Raw genomic sequence first — 23,336 nt, 5'->3', positions numbered from 1 at the left:
ATAACCCCAGACAAGCCACTCCTGGGGACAGAATAAGTGGAGAGGAGGGCTTTGATCAAGCTCCATCATGGAGCAGGTTATTTCCAAGTAAAGTATATCAGGTCACAGACCTCAGATCGGGGTGACATGAAAGGAAGCACCCCAAAGTGGGGCACTCTTGCCAAGAGTTCACCCACAGTTCTCCGCACTGACTTATGGAATTATCTCTAAAAGAAACTCAGAGGTAAACCCTGATGAAGAGACAGCATGATCAAACAGAAAAGGTTCTGGAGCCAGAAAGGGCAAAAATCAAATTCTATCACTGCCACCAACTTCGAGCTGGGTGAACTCGGGCCAAATCGTTAAGCCTTGACTTCCTCAGCTTTAGAACAAGGATAATGATATCTAGTGTGTAAGACTGGTGTGAGGATGAAGTGAAATAACATGGCGATGCTCCAGAATGTACTTCCAGGGAATCTGGTCACTAAATTGGTGGTTATTTATGCTATTATTGTTAACAGCGATTTCTGTTATAATCAATACAGCTTATCTGGCTGCAGAGAGTCTCCCTCAGATCAGATCAGTCGCTCATTCGTGTCCGACTGTTTGCGACCCCATGAATCGCAGCACGCCAGGCCTCCCTGTCCATCATCAACTCCCAGAGTTCACCAAGACTCACGTCATCGAGTCAGTGATGCCATCCAGCCATCTCATCCTCTGTCGTCCCCTTCTCCTCCTGCCCCCAATCCCTCCCAGCATCAGAGTCTTTTCCAATGAGTCAACTCTTCACATCAGGTGGCCAAAGTACTGGAGTTTCAGCTTTAGCATCATTCCTTCCAAAGAAATCCCAGGGCTGATCTCCTTCAGAATGGACTGGTTGGATCTCCTTGCAGTCCTAGGGACTCTCAAGAGTCTTCTCCAACACTACAGTTCAAAGGCATCAATTCTTCGGTGCTCAGCCTTCTTCACAGTCCAACTCTCACATCCATACATGACCACAGGAAAAACCATAGCCTTAACTAGATGAACCTTTGTTGGCAAAGTAATGTCTCTGCTTTTGAATATGCTATCTAAGTTGGTCATAACTTTGCTTCCAAGGAGTAAGCATCTTTTAATTTCATGGCTGCAGTCACCATCTGCAGTGATTTTGGAGCCCAGAAAAATAAAGTCTGACACTGTTTCCACTGTTTCCCCATCTATTTCCCATGAAGTGATGGGACAGGATGCCATGATCTTCATTTTCTGAATGTTGAGCTTTAAGCCAACTTTTTCACTCTCCACTTTCACTTTCATCAAGAGGCTTTTTAGTTCCTCTTCAGTTTCTGCCATAAGGATGGTGTCATCTGCATATCTGAGGTTATTGATATTTCTCCCAGCAATCTCCCTAGTATGTGGCAAACTCTCCTCTGCTCCCTTCTCCCACCTCAACCTCATCCCCACACCCAAAAGTTAGAAGAAGTAGAAAAGGCAATAATAGCTGGTAACTCTATTATAATCCTTGAGCAAATAAAATCCATTGGAGTCAACAAGGCATCCCTTCAGTTTGACTACCGCTGCTCCCCAAAGTTGAAGCTCTAGATTCCTTTGAGTGAGACCATACTTAGTATTATTTTCAACTAGTTTCATAGGCATAAGGCAATTAAAGAGGTGGAAGAGATGGCTCTCCCCCTTTTCTCTGCAAGTGCCTGCTGCAATAAGCCCAGCAATAAGTAATCTCATCTCTGAACATCATTAGCACTGGAACACGCATGGTAGACCATTATTGCTGAAGGTTATTGCTGGAGACCTTACTTGCAGAAAAGTCCCATCATCTTCCTCTAGGGTCCCTTTTAAAAGATTTAAACAATGCCAAGAGCCTGACTTTTGACCAGGCCACTTGCTCTGAAGCTCAGGCCAAATAACTCAAATAGCTGAGCCTAGAACTCAGGAGCTCCATGGCCAATTCATATTTCACCCCGGGATGGCAACCACTGCAGACACAGGTGCGTGGGCTTGAGGCAAGCTGGGAAGCTTGGATGCAGCTGTGTCCTAACTTCTGGCTGTGGAAAGCCAGTGGCGTTCCAAGCCGAGAATCAGTCATGCTATGTGACAAAACATTTTTGACCCTCCTTTTCCACTAACAGACCCGCTTAATACCAACTTTCCCTCTTTGAGAAATGAGGATGATATTTGTCTTTTCTATCTCCTAGGACTGTTGTAAGAATGAAAACTGAAGTCATTGAAGTAATGTTCCCATCTTTGAAAACTGAGGCATTTTGCAAAGGAAAAGGGCTATCACCAGTCTAAAGTGGTATAACAACATTCAGGAGTGCTATAGAAATAGGCACAATATCTTTCATACACATGCAAAATTTCACGTAGGAGTTCCTGCAGAGCATTGACGTCTTTTTTTCCCCCTACCTACATTTTAGAATAGGCTCTCTTTTTCCTTGTAAACCGTGCACAGTAAGAGTCCAGCTTTGTTTCTCACCAACCATGTGACTGTTGCATCCATCCCTAGGAGCGGACTGCGCACTCCTCCTCGGGAGTAACCACTGCCCTTTCATGGAGCCTGGTTCCATCTCACACTGACCACACCTATTCTCTGCCATCCCTTTGGCCACTCCAGGGATACCGTTTGGCTAGTTTCCCCTCTAGGACACACAGGTGCATTCACCAACCTTTCCAGCCAGAGATATACGACAGTAATTGAGACATACACAAAGACAGGACAAATATTTTACATACATTTAGTTAATAGAAGCTGTCAGGAAGCCCAATTAATTTATCTTCCAGGCAGCCCAGCCAGTGATATTTCTAATCAAGAACTTAAAAGAAACAAACAAAAGTCTGTTGGTGAAAACTACATGTGAAAAATGTCAGGGTAAAAATGAAACAATGATGAATCCAGCTGATATTTAATGTGCAAATAAGGGCAGTTATGCCCTCAAGTGACCATACAGGTTTTTATTAATATTTTCTATTTGGGCTTGGAATACAGCCAAACTCACTAGGAGATGAGTGTGTATATGCTTAAATCATATTTTTGAAACTATTTCTAAGATTAAAATTGTAAACATAGTTTACATTTAACATAGGTTAATTTCCTTGATATAAATAGGAATTTTTACATCTCCACTCTCAAATGTACTCATGCCATCCGTTCAGCTCAAAATATCCTTGTAATAATATCCGTCTTTTAATTAAAAATTTCTCTGCATTTTAAGATTCGGCTGAAGCACCTACTTTGCAATAAAGTTTGGAGATCACCCAAGACAAAAGATGCCTGCCTAACCTGTCTATGAACTCCTACAGCATCTGATACCCCAGAGGACACTTACCTTCTGCTGCTTCTTCAGGGCATTCTTTGGGTAGTAGACTGAAAGCTCTTTGAGGGCAGGTATCATTTTTTCTCATCCTTATGCATCAATCCACATATGTTCCTACTATCAGTGCCTGACAAATATTAGGATTCAATGCATATTCATAGAATTAAAAGTAAATATGATACTTTGTATAATTTGTGTAAGCTTCTTACCTTAATGCTGCCATATGACAAGCCCACCTTAAATATGAGCAACTACTATTCTCTGAAATAAATAAGAAAGTTGCATCAACTTCTCTGCCCTAGCTTATGAGTTTCTGGGATCCTTCTTTAAAAGGATGTGGACATAATTTTCAAAGTCAACACTGATGTCCATTTACTCTAAAAAAAATCCCATTAAAACATCTTAAGGGATCTTTACTTTCCAATTTCACAATAGGTTGCAATTTTTTTTGTTCAAAGATACTGGTGGCTCAGATGGTAAAGAATCCACCTGCAGTGCAGGAGACCCAGATTTGATCCCTGGGTTGGAAAGAGAAGGGAATGGCTACCCACCCCAGTATTCTTCCTGGAGGATTCCATGGACAGAGGAGCCTGGCTTGCTACAGTCCATGGATCGCAAAGAGTCGGACACAGCTGCATGACTAACACTTTTACTTTCACCAAGGGTCTTAACCTGAAGACATGATTTAACAAACCGAATAAACTATATTTTGCTGCAAATCTACATTGAAATGAATGCCTGCTTGGGTCTCAAATGCCTTTATTTCCTGTTAAAGATATGCATATAAACCACAGAAAGGAAGAATCTTGTGAAATGAAAGGCTTGCTCATTCATAGGTCAAGAGTATAGGTCAGTGAGTCATTTCTGAATCTTGAATACTCCCAGTGCACTTTATTTAGATGTAGAAGGTGCAAAATACCTATAGGTTGACAAATTTTTTAAATTGGATTACAGTCTGTAAGGGATGTTATGGTATATTCATGTCATTTTGCAGAGGATAAAATTGAGGCTACAAAAGTTTGATAGACTATCAGGACCATATCTAACTTTTGTGTATAGCCAAGACTATAACCCAGGGGTCTTAATTACCAGGAGAGATGTATTTCTGCTACACAAAATAAGAAGTACCATTTATTGAGCACTTGCTATGTACCACCTCTTTGTATAAGTGATATCAAATCTTCAGGGAAAAAAAAAAAGATGTGCCCTACCCATATTATAGTTGAGAAAACAGAAGCTCAAAGAATTGAAGGGTCTTGCTCAAAGCAGTGTGCTGGGTAACTGGACAGCTAACATTCAAAGTCAACTGTGCTTCCAAACCCATTGCCTTCCATGTCACACTACATTAACACCCATTAACAGAATAAAGCACTGATGAGAGAAGAAGGTATTATGTGGCTTGCTAGAGAAATCTAAAATCCTTTATCATTTCACTCTAGAAAAAGTTTAAAAAATTACATCAGAGTATATAGTCAAATGAAGTATTCATAGGCAACCTCTCTATAAAATCAGATTTGTAATTAACTTAGAAAAGGAATCTATTCCTGAAGAACACCAGATCTGAAAGCTGAATGATGGCACATTACCTCGTGCTCAGTGAATCACCAGGTGCGGATCCCATGTCTCAGTAAAGATGAAGATGTGGGTGGATAAGAGAACAGCCAAATCACTACTTTAAGGTAAAGAATGCAATGTGATAGGCACATGTTATACAGTTCCTGCTTTCCTACAAAGAGATGGAGTTTCCAGCTAAGACTATGCTTTCCTCCACCATCATATGAAATCTGTCCCAGACAGGAGTATTTAAAATACAGATCTCCAAGGGTCTGGGTTTTTTTAGCCCACCTTAACGTCTCTAAGACAAATCATTCTGTGGGGTTTTGAAGTCAGATCACCTTGGGGGTCAGTGTCTGTTTTGCCCCTGAACTGTTATATCTTCTTGGCAAATCATTTAACTTTCTGAAGCCTCAGTTTCCTCATTAATGCAATGGAGATAATAACACCTACTCATAAAATCTTGTGAAAATTAAATGAAATGATGAATGTCAGGCATCTACCCCAAAACCTGACTCAAGCTGGGACTCAGTTTATTCACTAGGGATGGATAGTAAATGTCAAGTCTCAGAACAACAAAAGGCAAAAAAAGTACATAAAAACCAATCAGATCATCATTCACTATGATAAATGCAGTATTAAAAATATCATAATAGCAAAATATGTCAAGTAAAAGCCTCTATTAACAAATCTTATAACACTATTTTTAGCGAGAAAGGGACAAGAGAGTGAACTAAAATATTCAAATTGACTCCAGCATAAAAATATGAAAAAGAGATATTAACACTTGACACCTGCTTCAGGGATATTGTAAGGATTAATGAGTATAGAACTTTAAAATTCCTTGGATATAAAGAATAAACACATCCCCACCATACATATGTAAAGATAAATATATATTTTAACAAACTAAGAACTACTCTGTAAATTTAGATCAGGGCACAGCATGCCTTGGATGAGTAGGGTAGGAACAATATGTTCTTGCTTACGACACCAAGCTCATGACAAATGATTCATACCCAGCACCTTTCATGCCAAAAGATCCCCCCAGGTGTTCTACCAACTTCATCAACACTTTTCATCAAGCTAGACTGCAGCTCAGAGGAATCACATCACACCCACAGACGAGGCAAAACAGTCATATCTTTACCCAACTGCACAAGTCCAACAGAGGAGGGGGCAGGAAGGAGAAGGGAAAGAGTTGCGAGAAGGATCCAGAATTCTTCACAAGTTTGACAGGCAGCCTATAATTACCATACATTTACACCTTTAATGCAGGTGTTATTGTCATCAGAAGCCCTACTTAGCAAAGACTTTTAGCTAAAGGTGAGACAGGTTCAGAGGATGTGTATTGCCTCTGGCCCTGAATGGGTTGCAGGTGGATCTATAAGGGATGGCAGTTAAAAGAGAAGAAAATGAGAGCCCCCCTCCCCCACTCACTGCTGTCCTTAGAGTTAGGTTAGTGGGTTTCTTGCTCTGGGGGAACGTGCAGAGCCATGAGATGAGAATTACAAAGATGTATACACTACAGTCACGACGCCCTCTTAAGTATATCCTGGCACATAATTCTCAGTAATGAATCTGACAGGTATCCTCCCCTCCTGTTTTAGACATGAGTGAATCCACGCTCAGGCAATCAGCTTGTCAGGATCAAACCACAAAAAGGTTGAACTAGAACTGGGGTCTCCACTCTGCTTTTCACATCACAAAGTTGACCAGAAAAGTTTCTTTCCACCTTCCTTACTTTCAAAAATATTTTAAACTTTCTCTCTCCTAGGAATCTGGGATGGCTTTGTGGCAGATCCTGATCAAACACTGTTTCTCTTCCTCTACTACCTATATGCATACACTGAAAAAAAAAACTGCAACAATTTGCATGTAAGTGGGCAGGGATGGAAGGTGTGACCTTGTAGAATGAAGACTTAGGATAGAGATCTCATTAGTGTACATGATTTCAATGCTCCAACTTTTAGCACTTTGATTATTTCCTACATCATCTCCAACTTCTTTACATGTCACCCATCCAAGCCCTGACCCATAAGCCTGGCTGGGTTTATAAGAACCATTTAAAAAGGGCCAGCAGGGCTTGGCAGCATTTCTTAAATGGAGTCTAAAATTTGCCAAAGATGTACTCTCCTTTTCTTGCTCTTTCCAAGATCTTTCAAGAGGTGAACTAAAGTAGAGGTCTAATGAGTGAGTGATATTTTACGGCTTGAATTACATTAAAAGCCAGAAATATTTTGAGTCCAAGGTCCTTTACTTCTTGATACAAGATCTAATATGTCTGATGTGTTTAAAATCTCGTCTTAAAGCTGAGGGCTTTGAGTTAATCACTTAAAACAGAGCAAAAGTTATTTAATCAGTTTAAGAAGATTCAAGTTCAAATTGGGGGATTAATTTTAGTGATTATGATATAAAAGATATGACAGTTAAGGTAAGGAATGAGGGCAAGGGTCTCCAGAACTTGAATGAAAAGAATTTCAGTTTCAATTATTTGATTAAACCAGTCCTGGGCACCATAGCTTTGGTCATAAAGGCTAAACTGTAGGGAAAGCCATGCTGATATTCTCAGAGATATGATACAAAATATTATTTATCACAATTTGGTTTAATACAGTTTATGTCTATGTACCCAAGGAATCCATAATGATAGGCTCTTATTTTAAAATGTTCACAACTCTCATTAAAAAAGCTGACAATGAACACAATTTACTAAAGTGGCACTTCCCTGGGAAGGTTTCTGGCAATTACATCACAACTGAAAACATTTTGAAATGTACCAGGGTGCACAGCTTGTGCATAGTACAAATACAACAATCTCTGTAATCCAATAGAAGCTGAGACTTTGATTTTCCTTTTTCATTTTACCGTCCTTGGTTTCTATGTTCTTGTCTGCTTAACAGCAACATGGAGAAGTTTCCATACTTTTAAATCACCTACAGTTATTACCCACAAAGCTCTTTCTTAACTATTTCAGCTCCTTGAAGTTTCTAGGTGCAGTTTAAGTTGGAATAGCTCCCTCAGATTCCAGACATTCAGGTTTTTCAAAAAATCTAAGACCTTCCCAGACTTGGCCGCAGCTCATGGACTTGCAACCATGCTCCCCTCCCAAGTATCAGCCTCCTGGAAATCCAGCAATCCCTCTCCGTCTTTAATAAAGCAAGAGTGAAGTCTTCATTCGAGCTCTTCACTACAGGAGGTCAGGCAATGGAGGAGAACAGGGAGTTGTTGTCACAGAGATATATCTGATCTTCCTGGGACCGATCAAGTCAGAGAACAACCACTCATTCACAGGCTGGAAAGCCCCAGCTCTCCAAACACACTGGCTGATGCTGTTAGAAGATGCTGGAGAGTTCCCGTCCTGAAACTTGCATCCACTTGGTCCCCAGAAACAGAATGCATTAAGGGCAGCTCATTATCCACTGAATTTCTCCTCTGTGCTAGCAACAAGGGGTTAGGAGCTCTACACAAAAATAAAATTAAAAGGCTACAAATTAAGACTTAAAAAAAAAAATCTTACTTGCTCTCAACCTTAAGTCTATCAAGTAAAAGGAAAGTCACTTGAGGGAACAGGAGGCTTCCTGAAATTTAACCCTTTCATTTCTGCATTCAGAATACTTTAAGCCCCTCTTGTTTGCCTGGTCTTGGCTCCATCCTACACCAATGAGACCAAAGAAGCAGGAAACAGGGATCTGCCTGCCCTGTAAGAAGCTTTGTTAGAGGTTTGGAGAGGGCTCCGGTGTTGCTGGGAAAGGGGTGGGGGTAATCACCTAGTCGGTGGCATTTAACTCCTTGGGGATAAGGGCAGGGAAGACTAATTTGCAGCATCTTTCAAGTCCCCAAACCTCATTTCCCCAAATTTTCCATCTGATCACACAGTTGACTTTAACCCTTTCCATCTTTCACCCCTTCGCCCTCAGTCCCATTTTACTCACGCTGCTGTTGTGGCCAGACCAGTGGACCATGGCTTGGTTGTGTGCTGAGTCGCCCGTCAGCGCGAACGTGGTGCTGGTCAGTTTCAGCTCCTCCAGCCGGAAGCGAGTGGCTTTGTCCGGGTCCCGCTCCAAAGTCCCAGGCTCGAGCTGCCCTCTGTCCCTTAGCACTCCCCGAGGGCTTCTACTAGTCCCCTCTCCTCGCTCAGCCTTCTCTTGATCCTCTCCACTCCGTCTTTTCCGGCCAGAGCGTGGAGCAACCGCCACCGACGCCCCAGTGCCCGGGGCCCGCTCCAGGGACAGCGCTCGGTCTCCGGGGGCCACTGCGAACAGGGGGCGTCCGAGTTGGGGCAGGGGCGTAGCAGGAGCTCTGCCTCGCGGTCCCTGGTGAGGAAGCCCCCCTGGGGTCGGAGCCCAGCGTGGAGCCGCGCTGGGATGCCGCGGGGGACAACAGGAGCCGCCGCCGCAGGAGCCCGGAGCGCAGAGGACCAAGAGCCCCGCGCCCGCGAGGAGCGCGCTCAGCCCGGCTGGGGAGACGCCGCCGGCGCCAACTTTTCCCATCGCGGGAGCGGAGAGGAGCGGAGAAGGGGTCCCGGACCAGAGGCGGCGGTGCAGGGCTCTCAGCTGGCCGGCTGCGAGGGGCAGGCGCTCAGGACCCCAACTCCATCCAAGTTGGGCCGCGGTGGGGGCGGGCCGTGGCGGCGCTAGGCAGGTGGCGGCCGCTTGCCCGGGCTGGGTTGGTGCCGAGCACGGGTTCGGACAGAGCGAGCCGCCGCCACGCGGGGGTGGAGCCGAACTGAAGTCGCGGGCGGAGCGGGCGCTGGCGCGCGACGCGGGAGGAAGGGTGGGCGCTGCCGGGGCTCTGAGCGCCGCGTCCCGCTCCCGAGCTGCGCTGCGCGCGGGTGGCTGCGGGGACTGGATGAGCCACCGACCCTCCCCTTGGGCTCGCCCGCGCCGCCGCCGCCCGCTCCTCGCCTCCGCGCGCTCTGCGCGCCGGCAGCCGCCTAGCTCTGCGCTGAGCCAGAGTGCCCCTCCCGTGGGGGTGGCCAGCGGAGTGGTCACTGTGTTGGGGATTTCCTATTCCTGTTTTATTGTTTCTATCAGTCTCTGTGGCTGTTTCTTTCTTTTTGAAATCCCCCCCTCTGGTCATTTTCAGTTTGGAGAATAGGGATGAGTTGGCTTCTCCTCTTCTTAGTCTCAGCGAGTTGGCATCTTGACCTTACCTTGGGAACTGTGTGTGTCCCAGCATCAGCAGAGAATGATGTAATTAAAATATCGCGGGTGTGTGATGTGTGTGTGTGTGTGTGTGCGTGTAGCCTGAGGGATTTTTTCATCGTTTATCACTCTTAGATTCCTTCCTTGACCTCCTAAAGCACTCACTGTATTTGAACCCAATCTTACTGTATTTTGTGGACTATACCTTGGTTTCTTTAAGACTGCACACTCATTGAGGACAAAAAGACTATGTTGTGAGCAACTTGGAAGAAGTATCCCATTCGTTGTTGCCCTTTATCCTTAGTACTTGACACTGTCCTGTATGGTAGGAAATCTGTCAGTCATTAATTCAATAAATACTTATTGTAAGATAAATGTCCCAGGTGGCCCAGTGGTAAACAATCTTCCTGCCAATGCACCAGACTCAGGTTAGATTCTTAGGTGGGGAAGGTCCCCTGGAGAAGAGAGTGGCAACAGACTCCAGGATTCCTGCCTGGAAAATCCTGTAGACAGAGGAGCCTGGCAGGCTACAGTCCATGTGGTTACGAAGGGTCAGACATGACTGAGCACATTTACTGTAAGTCTATTATATACAGTTCTGTGTGCAAATGCATACAGGAAAGGAAGCATGGTGCTCCATTTTTTCTGTGGCATGAGTGCCTAACCCGGAGCTATTAACACAGGCCTTTAGATTCCTAATAGCAAACTTCATGTGGATGCTGGATGCTCTGCCATTAGTTTGCTGTGGAATCTCAAGCAAGAAGTAGTCTCTCAGCTTCCCAGGTTTAAAACAAAGTTGTTGCATTAGATGACCTTTAAAAATCCTTTCACTCCTAAAATTCCATAATTGTATGATTATATGGTCTGCCTGGCCTAGCTCCCCTGCTACTATTCAAAAGTTCATATGAAGATTTATAGTAGGTGAATGGGCTTTGAAAATTACAAAGAATTTCTCAAAAATCCAGGCCACTTTCAAACAGAAAGTTGCTTCTAAGGGTTGAAATACCTTCTCATGTCTTTGTAGTCTTCATGAGCCCAATAATACTTTCTTACCACATGGTAGCTATTAAATTATTCCATGAATATTTACTGATAGAATAAATGAATCCCACAACAAAACAGTACAATTTCCAGTTTCTCATTATATGTTTGTTCATTTTCATATTTGCAAAGGTAACCTCATTTAAAAATCTGAATCCTGGGTTTGTGATGGGGAAACCAAATTTGAAAGTAACAGAATGATCATTATTCTTCAATTAATAATACTCTTTAATTCTGTCCAAGCAGAATTTCTCTTCTTCCAAGCCAGAGGTGTGCTACAAAACTGTTCAAGTGATTGTTCTCATGATCAATCCAAGAAATGTGCCAATGCAAAATGTACAGGTTCCTCAGCCATTAAAATCGCATACTTGAAAGAACAAAAGAGTGTTCTGTTTGCCATTACAGGAAACACAGGCTGTTCTTCCAAAAGGACCGCTACTACCCAAACCTCAGTTCAGTTCAGTCGCTCAGTCGTATCCAACTCTTTGCAACCCCATGAATTGCAGCACGCCAGGCCTCCCTGTCCATCACCAACTCCCAGAGTTCACTCAGACTCAGGTCCATCGAGTCAGTGATGCCATCCAGAATCCTCCTAAAAAAAGGACTCCTGGTGGATTGAGTCTTCTAGATGGAGGAGAAGTGAGCCACAGGTTCTCCTACCTCTTAAATTGCAAGTGTTGTTTTTCAAAACCCAGAGCAGTTGTTCTCCTCTCCTCAGAAAGGTTTTCAAAGTTCTGCAGGATCCTTGGCTTAATACCTTCTTTCTATGCCCTGCTAATCTCCTTTCCAATCTGTGAGAATTCCTCCAAGAGAGAAAAACCAGATTAAAGCCTCAGAACCCAAATGAACTCCCATCCAAATATAGGACTAGGAAAAGCAAAATAAATTATTAGTGAATTCACATTTTCTGGTTTTAGTCTGTTATTACCCTACCAAAATTTAGATTGTTTTGGTTTCAAAAGGAAGTTCTTCCTGTCAAGTAGAGCTGACATTTTGTCCTCAAGGAGTTTACAACGCTCATCTTTTCAGACACCTACTACAATAATCCCTTTAATGTGAGAGAATTTTAATTCATTTGCTGAGAATTTATAGAGACAGGCACTTTTTTAATGCCTGATTTTAATCATCCATTTGTGAAAAAGTTTACACAGATGTAGAAGAAACTGACTTTAACTAATTTTTTTTATAAATTCATTTTCTTATGGCTCTGATCATCAGGGACTTTTGTCAACAAGCAGAAAAGGCAAGTACCAGTAACTCCCTAAACTATCGCACTTTTCTAGAGGACTCAAGAAATAGGCTACTCATGGAGGAAAGTGGGCTAGTCTACTTCAAAGTGTTTGCAACCCAGCAGCCCAACAGGTTTTATTAATATGATCCACTAAGAATGGGTCACTTATTAGGAAAATAGTTGATATCAAAGGCCAGTAGAGAGTGTAGAGCTATAATTCCAATTAGGAGTCTTTTTCATTACGCATATGAAGAATATGCCATCACCTAGTGTAAGTTACCATCATTGGTGACTACCCTGGGCTAGTCCAATCGTCTCCGTGTTAGTCTCCTTACTCGAAGATTTCTTTGCTCCATCTTTTCTCTACAACAGTTATCTCCGAAGTGGGGTAGAAGTACTAAAACGGCACCACAAGGTGATTCATTTGTGTGCAGCAAGTAGACTAGTTAAATTTAATTACTGATTAACGTAAATATTTATGTTATTTATATATTCCTATCTCTATCTATCTATTGAAGGAGAGAATATGAATGTAAACATTTTGGAGTCACAGGCTGACTGGTGTGCATGATCAAAAAATTTAGATGCCTTGCCCTACAAAGCAGCAAAGGTGGTCTTTCAAAAGCATCAAAAAAAAGTATCATTCATTGCCAGTGTGTAAAAGCTTTCAGTGACTTACTTTTTCAAACAGACTACCTACACTCCTAGTCATGGTCCGCCTGGCTAGCAGGAGCTGAGTTCTGCCCATTCCTCAGTCATATTAGACAGCACTCTTCCTCTGTATGATTAAGCCTTTCTGGAAATCCCTTCCTCACATGTGCCAAAGTGTTTTGTGGTTTTTAACTCATGACCTTTACAAATGCTGTTCCACCTACCTGAGAGTAACGTCCACCATCACCCTCATTCACATGGCTGACTCCTTTGAAAACTTCACTTTACCTGTACTTCCTTAGACTTTCCCTGACTCCCTAAACTAAGAGGAAATCCCTTCCACATTTTCTGCATCAATACATTCTTAGTTCCTTCTTAGCATGTTGCAGGCTTCAGTTATTTTACTTGAGTGTTTCTTTGTTAATACTTCCGCCAAAAGCTACAGGTGGATACAGGCCATGTCTCCCCTATTCCTCTTTCTCTTCCCAAAGCTTCCTTTGGTGCCTGGCTTATGGAAGTGTGCAGTAAATAACTGGCTAGCAAAACAGCAACTAATATAACAGCCTTAGTTTCACAACGACTAAGAGTTAACATTCTGTGGATCAGATGCATCCATGTGCTGGAGACCATGTTAAGGATTTTACATGTACCTTCCTATTTGGTTTTCTACAAAATTTGTCTCAGCTGAATAAGTAATATCATTGTTTCCACTTTAAGGGTTATGTTAAATAACTATATGCAGTCACATGACAATTTCATGCAAGGCAAGGCTTCAACCCAGGAATCTTATTCCTAATGTGTTCTTGACTCTTATTTTCTTGAAGAGATCTCTAGTCTTTCCCATTCTACTATTTTCCTCTATTTATTTGCATTGATCACTGAGAAAGGCTTTCTTATCTCTCCTTGCTGTTCTTTGGAACTCTGCATTCAGATGGGTATATCTTTCCTTTTCTCGGTATATCTCTCTAAATAAACTTACTTAGTCACAGTCAACAGTCCACATTCCATGTTTTCTTTATTTCACATTTAGTATGACTATTTAAATGGGAATATATATATGGATATATGAGTTCACACAATGACAGTGATATTACTTCATGCATTTTGTTCTTACTCCAAATCCAAATAATAACAGGTAACATTTATTGGGACTTCCCTGGTGGCAATTTACTATTTGTCAGGCACTCTAATTAGCACTTTGAATAATTTTTTAGTAATGTTGAACAATTAGTTTTGGAAACAAGTGAGTGAGTTTATTTAGGCTGAAAGGAAAATGTGTATTCTCCAATTTATATCATCTTTTATTTGGTTAAGGGGTAGGGGTAATGTTATGTATCACATGGTCACAGCCACATATACCTGATATGAATACAGTGGTATATTCACTATAACAGAACCTACTTCACTGACTTCAGTAACTGTTACATTGGTTTCTCTTTTTCCCTTTTCCTAGGTCTCTCTGTGTCTGATGGATACCTTGGCTTTGGCTGCACTAAATCACATTATATGTCTCATCATTAGAACAATGTCTTTTAATAGCTCTCAAAATACTTGGCTCCCCTTGGATACCATTGAGACAAGGTGTCTTACATTTCAGATCAATTTCATGTAAGAACCACGGAAAGAAAACTGGGAGGATAATATGCAGACTATCCTAGTTGCTTGCCAAGGGGATGATGGGCTTTTTTTTTATATCTGCCCTTTAAAATATATTCAGGTAACAACAAGTACTAGCATAGCTCTGAATTCAGTAATTGTATTTCTTCTCATATACCCAATCTAGTGGCTGTAACAGAAGAGCTTAAGCCCTCTTATCTGTAAAAATAGGTCTAAGATTATCTACTTGACTCATAAGGGTGCTATGAAATTTAATTCAAATTCTTACGCCTCTTGGAGATAACAATACCACCTTGTATTTATATAACACTTATCAGACCTCTAAACGGTTTTTTTTTTTTCCTCCTAGTTTAATAAATCTTGCAACAGCTCCAAAAGATAGGTAGGGGGCAGTTTTTGCCTGCATCTTACAGAATATAAAGAAATCTATCCAAGGTCATAGAGTTAGAGAAAAAAAAAAATTAGAACTATATTTTGTTATCCTTTTTCCCTTGATTTAGTCCAAAACCGCTTCCAATTTGTATATATATATACATGAATTAAAATTATACATTCTTTTGTTTAGCAATTATGCACATTTCTTACACAATCATTTCAGGTTTCAAAAAACAGCTTATATAGTTAAAGAAGAGAAATGCATGAAATAATATCACTGTCATTGTGAGAACTCACGTATGCATAGACATTTTTTCCCATTTAAATAGTCATACTAAATCTGAAATAAAGAAAATGTGGAAAGTGGACTATGGACTATGACAAAGTAAGTTTATTTAGAGTGATATACTGAGAAAAGGAAAGATATCCATTTGAATGCAGAGTTCCACAGAATAGCAAGGAGAGATAAGAAAGCCTTCCTCCGTGATCAATGAAAAGAAATAGAGGAAAATAATAGAATGGGAAAGACTAGAGATCTCTCCAAGAAAATTAGAGATACCAAGGAAACATTTCATGCCAAATGGGCACAATAAAGAAATGGTATGCACCTAACAGAAGCAGAAGATACTAAGAAGAGGTGGCAACAATACACAGAAGAACTGTACAAAAAAGATCTTCATGACCCAGATAATCATGATTGTGTGATCACTCACCTAGAGTCAGACATCCTGGAATATAAAGTTAAGTAGGCCTTAGGAAGCATCACTCTGAACAAAGCTAGTGTAGGGAATGGAATTCCAGTTGAGCTATTTCATATCCTAAAAGATGATGCTGTGAAAGTGCTGCACTCAATATGCCAGCAAATTTGGAAAACTCAGCCATGGCCACAGGAGTGGAAAATGGTCAGTTTTCATTCCAATCCCAAAGAAAGGCAATGCCAAAGAATCTTCAACTACTAAACAATTGCACTCATCTCACATGCTAGCAAAGTAATGCTTGAAATTCTCCAAGCCAGGCTTCAATAGTACATGAACCAAGAATTTCAAGATGCTCAAGCTGGATTTAGAAAAGGCAGAGGAACCAGAGTTCAAATTGCCAACATCCGTTGGATCATCGAAAAAGCAAGAGAGTTCCAGAAAAACATCTACTTCTTTATTGACTATGGCAAAGCCTTTGACTGTGTGGATCACAACAAACTATGGAAAATTCTGAAAGAGATGGGAATACCAGACCACTTGACCTGCCTCCTGAGACATCTGTATGCAGGTCAAGAAGCAACGTAACTGGACATGGAACAACAGACTGGTTCCAAATTGGGAAAGGAGTATGCCAAGGCTGTATATTGTCACCTGCTTATTTAACTTGTATGCAGAGTACATCATATGAAATGCTGGCCTGGATGAAGCACAAGCTGGAATCAAGATTGCTGGGGGAAATATCAGTAACCTAAGATAAAGAGATGACACCACCCTTATGGCAGAAAGTGAAGAAGAACTAAAGAGCCTCTTGATGAAAGTGAAAGAGGAGAGTGAAAAAGTTGACTTAAAACTGGAAATTCAGAAAACTAAGATCATGGCATCCAGTCCCATCACTTCATGGCAAATATGGGGAAACAATAGCAACAGTGAGAGACTTTATTTTAGGGGGGGGGCTCCAAAATCACTGCAGATGGTGACTGCAGCCATGAAATTAAAAGATGCTTGCTTCTTGGAAGAAAAGCTTTGACCAACTTAGAGAACATGGACATTTCTTTGCCAACAAAGGTCCATCTAGTCCAAGCTATGGCTTTTCCACTAATCATTATGGATATGAGAGTTGGACTATAAAGAAAGCTGAGTGCCAAGGAATGGACGCTTTTGCACTGTGGTGTTGGAGAAGACTCTTGAGAGTCCCCTGGGCTGCAAGGAGATCCAACCAGTCCATCCTAAAGGAAATAAGTCAAGAATATTCATTGGAAGGACTGATGCTGAAGCTGAAACTCCAATATTTTGGCCACCTGATACAAAGAACTGATTCATTGGAAAAGACGCTGATGCTGGGAAAGGTTGATGGTGGGAGGATAAGCGGACAACAGAGGATGAGATGGTTGAATGGCATCACTGACTTGATGGACATGAGCTTGAGTAAGCTCTCGGAGTTGATGATGGACAGGGAAGCCTGGCGTGCTGCATGCCGTGGGGTGGCAAAGAGTCAGACACGACTGAGCTACTGAACTGAACCTTGAGCAAGGACTTCCCTGTAGCTCAAATGGTAAAGAATCTAGCTGCAGTGCAGGAGACCTGAGTTCAACCCCTGGGTTGGGCAGATCCTCTGGAGAAGGGAATGGCAATCCACTCCAGTATTCTTGCCTGGAGAATCCCATGGACAGAGCAACCTGGCAGACTACAGTCAGTGAGGTTGCAAAGAGTCAGACAGGACTGAGCATTATGTGCCAGATACCTTTTTTATAAATTCTTAGAATGTCTTTTTTAAAAATCCATTATAGTCTTAAAATGATCTGGAAATCGTAACTTCTACCATTCTATCTCTCTTCTGCCCTCTCACCTGTTTCTCCAACATTAAAAGGCTTTGACAGAGTAAATCACAGAACCAGCTTTGTAATACTTTTTCTATTCCGGTCTCCTTGAAGGTACAAATAGGAAGAAATGAACTCAGGGGGAGCTACACTTCACTTCTGTTTCTTTGGGAGTGCTAACTAGAGAAGAGAAGACAAGAAAAATGGAAAGCTTCCCTTCAAATTCTTTCAGGGCCACTGAGATGATAACCCAAAACTTCCCATATCACAAGAAGAAGTCTCATTATTTTTGTCTTTTTTCCAAGGAACTTACCCAAAGATGAATGGAGTTAACACTGAAGCCAAAATCAGTAGATTTCTAGGGCAAAATATTCCAGCAGAATACAACTCTATAAAAGGTACAGGAGCCATTGAAAATAAGATCTTTGGGAAACTTCTCTCAGAGCACAAGCAGAGCATGCAAAGAGGAGGAAACAAAGCGAAGAATAAGTAGCACAGTTGGGCATGCACTGACTACTGTGTGCTGCTTCCCATTTGTCTGTTCCATCTGGACAAGGCACAGACATGCTCCAGCCCTCACGAGTCCAGGTATCCTGACAGTATGTGAGTCTCTGGTAGCAGTGCAGAAGTACACTGATAAGGCAGGCAAGAGAAGTGGCCAAAGCTGGGAGTTATTGTGTCTCTCTGTCTCTGGTGCTTGGAGACAGTGCAGTGTGTGGATTACAATCCTATACTTTGAAGTCAAGTTTCCAGTTTTAAATCCCATGGAGGCCACTCTGTAGCTGTATATCATCTGAGTTTCTGAAGCTCTGTTGCCTAATCTGCAAAATGGAACTATATCACTTCCCTTGTGTAAAGCTGTTCTATGCTCAATATCTGTTAGTTGTTGTTAAAGGTATTTCATATTGTTAATACCAATTTCCATTTGGGACCGTTCCCTAGGTGGCAGATAAGAAGTTAAAATCCACTCAATTCAATAAAAATGAACTTATTTCCTGCTGTATATAAAACAAAAATTAAAGACCACCGTACTCTATAATATATGACAAGAGAAGTAGATAGCAGAGTGAAACTCAGAAGTTTTGCTTTGGAGGCAAATTGAATGGATGGAATAAACTACTGCCTTTTTGGTTCATGCCAAACCAATCATCCATGTGAATCGTGGTACAAGGAATCTGCACCTGAGCTTTACAAGCTTCTAGGAGGTCAGCAGGAAACTGGGGGGCAGACTGAACTTTTGACCATGGACTCGAGTTAGTCTTTGTAACATGAAAATTTAACTTTAGAAAAGGTCAAAGGAATCCCTTATTTAATATATCATGGGGTAAATACATGCCACTTATCATAGAGCTATTACAAAGTCTGAAGACATGAACAAGCTTAGATAAATGCCCAGATGCAGAATCAGGAGTGTTTGCCATTAAAAAAAACTATTAGAAAATGCTCAGCTACGTTTAACTACTCAGTATCACCAGGTATGATTGTTTGAGTCACGTTGTGGGCTGAGGTGTGTCCATTTTCTAGTCAGCTATGGTTCTAACACAGCTGACTAGGTCCTGGAGGTCTAATGAGTCCCTACCTATTAATAAGAAGGCATTCGGTTCATTGTTAAGCTGTTTTATGTCTGCTAGCCAAATGCTGGATTTCTGCAGAGGCTCTACATCAAAATTGTTTATTCCATTCCCCATCTTCTAGACCAATTTCCTGATATTTCTAAATTTTGGTTCCCTGAATTGATAACCTCATGGTGCTTACAAACCATCCTTTGTAGCCTAGTTCTTGATTGCTGTCTGCATATCCTATGTCATCACACCCTAGATCTTGTCATTTCATTAGGGAATGTTTGAAATTTATCCATAGCTTTTTAAGGGTTCTTATTATGGAAATTATCTTATATATTTCAGTACTATTGTTTTAGTGCTAAGCATGTAACTACTATTTCTTTTCTATGTGCTCTTGGCACCTGGTATCTGTTCTGACATTGTATTTTTATTATTTTGATCATCTGTCTTACTCATTTATCTCCTCCATTAGACTGCAATCTCCTCTAGGTTATGGATCCTGTATGTCTGATATATTTATCTCTTTGCCTTAGTATCTAAACCAATGCAGAAACAGAAGACATTCGGTAAGTGTTTGTTGAATGAATAAATGACAAAGCTGGTTCTCATTTCTTTGGTAGAATTTCTTAATATCATCAGTTAATCATCACTGGAATGAATCACAGACATCCACTACCGGTATCACATAATGCTATATTGACACCAAAGACAATGAATTGTGAATTAGTGAATACAGTAAATTAAAACAACATGGACTGAAAAAAATCATATTTTTTCAACATATTGCTCTTAGCTGCAGTTTGTAAAGAACTCTGCTCAATAACAATGACAATGCTTTTAGCATTTAGAAGTTTTTAAATTGCTTTGAAGTTTAACCTGTATCCATAAGAATATCTTCAGTCATTTTATTTTTATACACACATGCGCGCGCACTCACACACTCCCTGGCAGTCAGTAACACCAAAGCATATACACTCGATGAAGAAGGCCTATTCAGACTTCTATAACTATAGACTAATTGTGCTCTTTTTGAGTGTATTTAACAAAATCGATCAGTATATATCTTGTGTTTGGCTGTTATCATTCAATATTATATTTGTGAGATTTTTTTTTACCCATGTAATGTGTACTAGAAATTGGTCCATTTTATTCCTGTGCAGTATTCCATAGCATGAACATGTAACTCTTTATTTATTCCTTACACTGTTGATAGACATTTAAGTAGTGTCTACTTTTGGTTATTAGGAACACGGTGCCATAAGCATCCTTGCGCATGTCATTTGATAGACATAAACTAAATATGCGCTAGGATATATTTTGGGGCTGGGAATCAATGAATTCTAAGGTGTATGCTTACTTTTACTGTATGGTGCCAGTTTTTCAAAGTGTTTGTTCCAAACAGGAATGTATGAAAATTTCAGTTATTTCACATCTTTACCAACACTTTTTTTTTGCGGGGGGGCCATTTGGGTGAGTGTAGCGGTATCACATAGTCATTTAATTTTCATTTTCCTGAAGAATAATGATGCTGAGTACTTTTTAAAGTATTTACTGGCCTTTGAATATTCTGTTTTCTGAAGCACTTTTTCCAGGCTTTTGGTCAGTTTTAAAAAGATTGGATTGTCAGTCTTTTTCCTATTGATTTGTAGGTATTTTTTCTGGTGGCTCAGATGGTAAAGAATCTGGTTGCAATGTGGGAGACCTGGGTTCGATCCCTGGTTTGGGAAGATCCCCTGGAGAAAAGAATGGTTACCTGCTCCAGTATTCTTGCCTGGAGAAGTTCATGGACAGAGGAGTCCAGTGATCTACAGTCCATTGGGTCACAAAGAGACATGATTGAAGAGACTTAGTACACAATCTAAATACAAATCCTTTTCCACACATATTTTAATAGAGGAGAGCAGTAATTTCACATATAATGTTCCAAATTTTGGATTTTTAATATGTCAATTTTTGATGAATAGAAGTGCTTAATATTTATGTAATTTAATTTATCAATTCAAAACTTTTTTGTATGGCTTATGCTTATTATTTTCTGCATAAGAAATATTTTCTTACCCCACGTTCATGAATGTATTCTATTTTCTCTATAAGTTATATTGTTTACTTATCATATTTATTTCTATAATCCATACGTGATTAATTTTGTATGTACGGTATGAAGTAAAGCTGAAAGTTCATGTTGTTTTATATGGATACCAATCAACCCATGACCGTTAGTTAAAAAGACCATCCTTTCCCCACTTTTCTGTTGTGACATACTTATTGTATATCCAGGTGACTATATGTGTGCATTTGTGTTTCTGAACTTTCTCTTCTGCTTAACTGATCAGTTTGTAAAACTGTGCTAATAAAAACATTTCTTTTTTTTTAAATTTTATTTTATTTTTAAACTTTACAATATTGTATTAGTTTTGCCAAATATCAAAATGAATCTGCCACAGGTATACCTGTGTTCCCCATCCTGAACCCTCCTCCCTCCTCCCTCCCCATACCCTCCCTCTGGGTCGTCCCAGTGCACCAGCCCCAAGCATCCAGTATCATGCATCGAACCCAGACTGGCGACTCATTTCATACATGATATTATACATGTTTCAATGCCATTCTCCCAGATCTCCCCACAGCTCAGTTGGTAAAGAATCTGCCTGCAATGCAGGAAACACCAGTTCGATTTCTGGGTCAGGAAGATCCCCTGGAGAAGGGATAGGCTACCCACTATATGTGTGTATTTGTGTTTCTGAATTTTCTCATCTCATAATTGATCCACTTATAAAACTCGGTGCTAATAAAATAAATTTCTTAATTACCATAACTTTTTATGATAAATCTTGATATTGGGTGTGAACCCCTCTACTTAGTCCTTCCAGATTGTTTTAGAATTACCTTGTCACTTAAAAAAATGCTAGACATTTTAGTGGGACTGCAATGTGTCTATAGATCAATTAAGAAGAAATTAACATCTTAAAAATACTGTCTTCCAGGCCATAAATATATACTTTCTTTTTATTTATCTAGATAGTCTTCCAGTCCTCTCAGCAATATTTATTAGTTTTTAGTGTAGAAATCCTGTGAATCTTATAATAAATTTATTCCCAATATTGGAGGTATTTGGTGGCATTGTGAATATTATGTCTTAATTTTCAACTAATTATTTCTATTATATTGAAACAGAATTAATTCTTACATTAATTTTGTGTCTAATGACCTTGCTAATTTTACTTATTGATTCTAATGATTTTTATATTATTTTCAAATTTCTATGTGCCTAATGATATCATATGCAAAGCAAAATTTACTTCTTTCCCTCAAATATTTCTATCATGTGCTTATTAATTTATGTATACAATCATGGATAGAAATGGTGGCAGTGGGCTCAGAAATCACTAGGTAGAATGTTGTTTACTGGGGATTGTTCTCTAAGTGACATTATCATGTTAAATAAACTTATTTTATTCTCAGTTTGCTGACTTTTTAAAAACTATGACTGGGCTTTAAATTTTCTAATAGGCTTTTCATGCATCTTTTGAAATGGTTATATATTTTCCTCTTTTGTTTTGATGCTGTAAATTGATTATAGAATGTTTAACTAATCTGGCATTCCTAGAACAATCTCCACTTTAACATAATTTATCATTTTATTGTATTAGTGATTCTGATCTGTTTATATTTTGTTTAGGATTTTAAAAAATTATATTCACGAGATATCTTGTTCCTTAATTTTTCTTTTGTGTAGTGTCCATACCAGATTTTGGAATTAAGATTATGTTGGCTTCATAAAATAAATTGATATGTATTCCCACCTTCTCTACATTCTAGAGGAATGAATGAGATTAGTTTCATTTTTTCCTTATTTGTTTAGGGGAAATAACCATTGAAGTAATCTGGGCCTGGAGTTTACTTCATGGGAAAATTTTATTTACATATACAATTTCTAATACATACCATATATAAAATTTATTTTTGCATTAATTTTAATACATTGTGGTTTTCAAATAATTTATACACTGAATCTGAATTTTAAGGCTATCAACATAAATTTGTTTCTATTATCCAATAATACTACTTATTGTTTTATCTATTAGATTTATATTAATATACTCTTGATTCTATAATTGGCAATTTTTGTTTTCTTTCATTTGTATTGATCCATCTTACCAGAAGCTTATCAATTTTGTGAATTTTTAAAAACAACATTTTACTATACCAATTTTGTCTATTTTACTTTATTTCTACTTTAGTCTAATAATTTCCTTCCTTTCTTACCTCAGGCTTAATTTCTTATTATATTTCTTTTCTTTTGGTATAGCTCAGTTCAGTTCAGTTCAGTTGCTCAGTTGTGTCCGACTCTTTGAGACC

At 39.9% G+C, this 23,336-nt stretch overlaps 1 protein-coding gene across 4 annotated transcripts in view; it reads right to left on the bottom strand.

Annotated features, from left to right (window-relative positions):
- SORCS1 (sortilin related VPS10 domain containing receptor 1) overlaps positions 1-9,722 on the bottom strand; it is a 576,537-nt gene extending 566,815 nt beyond the window's left edge. For 2 of the 4 annotated variants that reach the window (XM_027528998.1, XM_027528999.1), the window contains exon 1: positions 8,777-9,722. In XM_027528998.1, the coding sequence (XP_027384799.1) occupies positions 8,777-9,334 (558 nt within the window). In that variant the 5' untranslated portion in view covers positions 9,335-9,722. The remainder of the gene's footprint in view (positions 1-8,776) is intronic. The other 2 variants (XM_027529000.1, XM_027528997.1) reach the window with 1 other exon arrangement.
- Positions 9,723-23,336: the final 13,614 nt, after the last annotated feature.

Source organism: Bos indicus x Bos taurus, chromosome 26 (genome assembly GCF_003369695.1).
Source record: "Bos indicus x Bos taurus breed Angus x Brahman F1 hybrid chromosome 26, Bos_hybrid_MaternalHap_v2.0, whole genome shotgun sequence".
Classification (NCBI taxonomy): Eukaryota; Metazoa; Chordata; class Mammalia; order Artiodactyla; family Bovidae; genus Bos; species Bos indicus x Bos taurus.
The sequence above is the reverse complement of the archived record's forward strand: the minus strand, read 5'-3'. Positions and strand labels throughout refer to the sequence as shown.